General features: G+C 54.8%; 1 protein-coding gene across 16 annotated transcripts in view; it reads left to right on the top strand.

Moving 5' to 3' along the window:
• The first annotated feature begins 1,044 nt into the window (after window positions 1–1,044).
• Syt6 (synaptotagmin 6) overlaps window positions 1,045–6,000 on the top strand; it is a 59,454-nt gene continuing 54,498 nt past the window's right edge. For 3 of the 16 annotated variants that reach the window (XR_012911409.1, XM_075981748.1, XM_075981746.1), the window contains exon 1: window positions 2,213–2,339. Coding sequence is in view for 2 of the 16 variants with exons in the window: in XM_075981745.1 (XP_075837860.1) it covers window positions 1,326–1,488 (163 nt within the window). In the remaining 14 variants the exon portion in view is untranslated. The other 13 variants (XM_075981745.1, XM_075981744.1, XM_075981749.1 and 10 more) reach the window with 12 other exon arrangements.

The following is a 6,000-nucleotide window of genomic DNA, read 5'->3' as shown; positions in this document are numbered from 1 at the left end:
AAACTGTCTGCACGTGCTGGTTGTAGCAACCAAACCTTCAGCACCACGGACAGCGCCGCGGGCCTTACTTTTGCTGCACCCGACCCTGGCTGTCTGGGCTTTGCAACTGTAGGGGCCCGCTGATGAGGCTGGTGCAGATGGTGCACGGTGGGGGGTGGGGATCGCCTGGAGTTGGCGCTCCGAATCTCCCCCCCCCCCCGAACCTGAGTCACAGCCCAAGCCACTTCCAATTAGCGTGTTAATTCGGAGAAAAGACCCTCCTCCCCGACCACTCTCTCCAGCACACACCAGCCCGGTAGATGCAGGAACTCCGGCTAAAGTCCCCCCACCACCACCACCCTCCACCTCAGGAAGGTAACACGTTGATGATAGGTGAGCACAGGAATCTTACGGGTCTTGGAACCCTGGCAGTTAGCCATGGCTCCTGGATTTCCAGGGTTGGGTGAAGCATCCCAGCCATCCTGCTTCTGAGTCTCACTTCACGGTTCCTGGGGGGAGCTCTTTTTACAATCTAGCCTTCTATTTAGTTTTCCGTCTTTCTGGCCCTTGTTATGTATGCTAAATAGAAAATTGTATGATTTCTGGTGGGTTTGGTCTAATGCGTGGAGGTGAGTCTGGTGGGAACCGAACCCCTTTCTGAAATGCTCCCCATTCCTATTCGCCAGAAACTTTCTCCTCTCGTTGCCATGGAGAGAGACGGCCGCTGCCTCCGTCGCCATAGCAACGTGCGGTGCCTCGGACCACAAGATTGCGGGGCTCTGAAAGTCTTTACAGTTCCCCTCGCTCCGCAGTCCTGGGGTCTTCTATCTCCGAAGCTGAGACCCGGCAAGTTTGGCTAACTTCTCCTGTCAACAACCTTGGCAGGGTCCTTCAACCGTACAGTATGTTGTGTTATTACGATGGCCACTTGTGTGGCGTGTGGCAGTTTCCCCAACGTTTTCATAAGTATTACCTATATCTCAGGGAGCTCATGAAGCACCAGTAAGAAAAGAAAAACTGAGTCCCAGAAAGGCGCAAGGTCACATACTCAGTGATTTCTCAGCTAGCCTTGAATCCTGCGCCGTGCGGGATAGCGCGGGGTTGGAACCTTCCCGGACTCAGGCAGGTCCCTGCGTGTGGAGGGGGCGGCCGAGAGGCGCCAGACTTGCCAGCTGCCGCGGGATGCCACGTGAGGGGCGGGGACCCTGCGGGGAAGTGATTAAAAGCAGAGCCGAGCCGCAGGGGGCCGCTGCGGGGAGGGTCTTCTTGGGGCTGCCTTGCCCCGCCCCAGTCCAGCCGTGGCGGGGGGCTCGAGCCACAGCTCCGCAGGCCTGAGCGTACGGGGCATGAGTGGGGTTAGGGGGGCCGGAGGGCCTCGGTGCCAGGCGGCGCTCGCGGTCCTGGCCTCTCTGTGCCGGGCCCGGCCGCCCCCTCTCGGACTGGACGTGGAGACTTGTCGGAGCTTTGAGCTGCAGCCCCCGGAGCAGAGTCCGAGCGCGGCCAACTCAGGTACCCGGAGACCCAGAGTCTCTTCCATTCCTGGATTTTCAGCCTAGTGGCCTCCCCTCCCCAAGGCACCGGTCCAAGAGCCCCAGAAACCTCAGAAGTCTAGCTTGGGGTCCCAGCCTGGGCCAGTCCCCTGGCTCACTGCCCGCAGGAAGAGATCCGAAGGGGAACCCCTTTCTCTCCTCGGGTAACTAATGCCAGAGCTCCTAGATGCGGCACCCTCGGGGCCTCAGTTTCCCTTGATTCTCTAGGCTCACCCCAGGGGCGATCGGCCAGGGCCGTGGAGAAGGAGACGTCCTGGCTGAGGAGTAGCCTGAGTGCCCCGGGGGTTACAGGGTCCAGGGTCCTTCAGTGACTGGGTGAAGGCGGATTGAGCCCATGAGCTTGGGAAAAACTTGCGTCTGCAGCTGGCACGCGGTCTTTGTGTCCAGGTCTCTCAGCAGCGAGTGGCTGCCTGCGTCTCGCCGGGGGGCGGGGTGGGGAGGGTGTCGTGGCGTACCCCCCTCCCCGACACCCCTATAATTCGCTCCCTCGGTCTCTCTCTGACTCACTCGGACTCTGGGCGGGTGCGCAACTGAGCCGGCGCCACTCGCCGACTTTGCCAGGCGGGAACCTCCTGCCCGGGCGGTGCGGGACCCTGCGCCGGACGCAGCCCCTGTGGTCGCCGAGTCTAGGCGGCAGCCTGAGCCAAGTCGAGCTCACCGGAGCCGGTGAGTCCTGAGCCCGAGCCCCACGGGGAGGGTCCCGCGTGCAGCCGCGACGTCTCGCGGGAGTCGCGACAGCAGGGGTGGCGTGTCGCGCCCTGGCGGCGGGAGCCGCGGGAGTGTCCGCGGCGTGGCAGCCGACCGGCCCGGGTATGTACCTGCTGCACCAGTCTTTGCCGCCAAGCTCGCCCGCTGCAGCGGGATCCTTTGTCCCGCAATTAGGAGGGTCCAGGACAAACGAGTATGGGTCGTGTCCCCTCGGAGGGAAGGGCCCGGGGCAGCGCGAGGCCCGGGGTGAATGCGGTGTGGGGGTTGGGAGATCCTGCAGAGACCGAGGCACTGGGGTTCCTTGGAGCTCCGCAGACTCACCAAACCTCGTCCCCGACCAAGACCTGGGCTCGGACCCTAGTGGCTCTGGGCCTAGGCTTAAGTGGGAGTCGCTTCCTGGTTCCATAAGGCTGACGCAGGAAAGATCGGAGGGGAATGCTAGAGGCAGGAGTATGGTCCCCAGTCGCCTCCCCAGGGACAAGTAGCCAGGAACCAGAGGAGAGGTTCTAGGAGCAGGTGCAGGACCAGTCAGCTCCCCAGTGACCTCAGACCCCAGAGCCCTGTTTCCATTTGAGGTTAAAGGTCAAAGATAGAGGTAGGTTATGGGTTAGGAATATAGCTTTTGAGGGAGGGGGTAGACAGGCCAGGGAAGGTTGTGTGTTTCCTGCCTTGTGTGATGGAGCCCACCTCACATCTTGTGAGTCATTAGGGCCGCTGCTCTCTTTCTGGCCATTTCTCATTTAGTCAATGAGTAGATGACTGCAGCAGGACAGACGGAGATTAGACTTAAAGAAGTTTTGCTAGTAGGACAGTAATTAAAGTTGGCGCTCCCTCTTTGGTATTCTCAGAACAGATTAGACTGTTATTAGACACTCCTTTTCTGGTGTCATCTCCTTTACGCCCCCCAGCTCCATAGACTTCCACGGCAGAAATTTCCTCAGCACTCACTTCCTCCCTGCCTCCTTTCCTTTCGCTCCTTCCCATCTTTTCCTCAAATGCTCTATCTGCAGTGGAGTCTTCCCTCAGGGCTTGATACCTCAGAGTATGGAGGGCCAGAACACATCTGCAGAGTCCTGCGCTGCTACCTGTCCACTGAAAAAATGCCGGGGAGGGGGCGGGGGAGGTTGTTGTGTGTCGTGTTGGGGGGGGGGGCGGTGGTATTCTGACTCCCGAAAGATTCCTTTAATCTGAATGGCCAAGCTGAGGTGAGTGAAGCCAGGGTGAGAGATGAGGTACCAGATGAATCAGTACCCTGCCCTCAAAGGTGAGTTTGAGTTTGAGTTGTATGAACTGCCCTGGCCCTGGGGAGCTTAACTTGGTTACGGTGTCTGTCGCGAGACCCCAAGAAATCCTGGGGCCGAGGTAGGGCAAGAGATGCAGGTAGAGAGGGAGCTGGATCACACCGCGAGAAAGTGGCTCAGCTGGCTCCAGGACCTTAGGGATTTAGGTCTACGGAGATGTGGTGTTCAGGCCAGGGTGCCGCCTTCCGCACCCTGCCTGCACCCCAGAGACTCCATCCAGGATCCGATCCTCCAACCAAAGCAATGCTGGGTCTTTTCATTTGCAGTTTTATGAGAAAAAAACATGGTAAACAGGCAGAGTATGCTCGGCTCCCTTTTCCGTTTTATCTTTTTCTCCCTTGCCTTCTGCCAGCTGTAAAGTCTCTCACTCCTAATATTCCCGGTAATGTCCTTAGCTTCACTAGTTGAGACTCAGAGTCCACTGCCATTAACACAGAATTTCCCATAGGCCAGGGTCTGGGCACGGAATTGCATCAGACATCTCGATGAATCAGACCCTGACTTGGAAAGATCTATACTGAAACGTCTCAATTCAAAGCAAATTCCCCACTTTCTCTAAAAACCCTAAGGATAAAAGGACTTCTTTCTTTCTGAACGTACTCTTTATCTGCCCCACACACTCAAACGGTCACCAACATGCCTTCCCTCCAGTCCTTTTCCTTGTGGAGGTGAATGAACTTTATACATAGTTCAAGGTGCAGGGGGCAAAGTGTGCAGCAGAAATCTAAGAGTGTTCTAGAATACGCAGGAACCTGAAAGCTGACCCAAGCTGCCTGGTGCAGCAGGCCAGCAGCCAGGAGCGCTTGTTCCCAGCCTACCTATGGCCCTGGATGGATGTGATGTTTGTTAGCTTTGCTGATGACTCTAGAGATGCTCTGTGATACAGCCACCTGGCTTTGAAGTCGGCTTTTGCAGCCCAGAGAATGTTTTTGTTTTTCCTGTGTGTGCTGGCAAATGAAATACATGTTTCTCTAAAACAGAGTCCCATTTCCTCATCGGAAGAACCAGACCCTCCCTGGCTCCCAGACACAGAAAAGGAATACTATATTGTATGTTTGTGAAAGAAGCACACCACCCTAACCAACTGGTGGGATGCTTTTCCAATCGTAGTATGTTTCATGCCTTCATGTTTTTTTCTCTCTTGACGTTTTGAGACAGGATCCAGCTATGTAACCCAGGCTGGTCTTGAACTCGTGACAATCCTCCTGTACCAGCCTCCTGATACAGCATCACCACATTTAGAATGCATCTAACAGCCCTTGAGTTCTAGATATCTCCCGAAGTTTTGTTCTCCCTCTGATTGACAGGGCCGAGTGGGGCTGGTGGTTCTAGTGGGTCTCATTCCTTCAAGCTCTGTGCAAAAGCTGTGCTTTCTCTTCTCACTGCTCAAACATTCCTTTGTCTTCTTGGCCCACTGAGCTGGGGGTGAGGTATGAGGCTGTAGATGATTAGGACTGACTTTGGGGCTCGGGGTCAAGCCAGGCTTCTTTAGGTTTGTCTTGAGTTGGGTTGACCCAATTGGGCTCACTATCACCCCTGCAGGTTGGAAGAGGAACCTCTAATACTGAGCCTCTTAGGGAGTATGGTCAGAGGTGAGGCAGCTGAGCACCCAGCCCAGACACTGCAGGTTGAAATGACACCTTATCCCTCATCTCTGTCTCGGGCACGGAACACCTTCTTCTCCATACAGCTCTCTCCTCTCAATGGCTGCAGCTATAAATTCGGGTGGAGAACAGAAGAGATTGGCTGACTGTTCCTCCCTTCCACTATGCCAACTTCAATTCCCCATTTAGGGGTACCATGGGTGAAAGGTACAGTGATCATCTGTAATAATAATAATAAGAAGAACAATAATAATAATAGCTGATTTAGTGCCAAGGCTCTTTTCGCTATAGCATTTTACATTAGCCTCCAGTTTATCTGTGAATCCTCTAATGATGGTGGGAGCAGGCACCCAGTCATAAAGCTTGGTGCGGCCATAATTAGCCCAGCATTGTCTCTCCTCATCACAGTTTTTTCAGGAGCATTAATTCCTTCTCTGTTTGGACTCTGCTAATTATCCCCATCGGTAGCTCAGCCTGGCTCTCTAAAGAAGAAAAGGAAGCAATGGCCTTCTGCTTCCCCCTCCCCCTGACTCTGAATTTAATTACACCCACTTTTCCTAATAAATTTACAAGCCACGGCAGGGCTTATTATTAATGGACCGTGTCTGTTAGCCTCAGTAAAGACTAGCTACAATTTTCTCAATACACACACACACACACACACACTCATGAGTATTCCTCAGGAATATCACTGGATGGGACTTTTCAGAAGCCACCGGCTGTTTGTCTGGTAGTTCATGGGTAACTTGAGGACATGCACTTCTGAGAGAAGAAGACAAATCAGAGTAGAGGCTAGTGACAATCTGAGATTGCAGGGGTCTGTCCCGGTTTTAAATACCAGACCAAAGCGTGGAGAAC

The sequence above is a fragment of the Microtus pennsylvanicus genome, chromosome 7 (assembly GCF_037038515.1).
Source record: "Microtus pennsylvanicus isolate mMicPen1 chromosome 7, mMicPen1.hap1, whole genome shotgun sequence".
Classification (NCBI taxonomy): domain Eukaryota; kingdom Metazoa; phylum Chordata; class Mammalia; order Rodentia; family Cricetidae; genus Microtus; species Microtus pennsylvanicus.
Note: the sequence above shows the minus strand (reverse complement) of the source record. Positions and strands in the feature narration are given on the sequence as shown.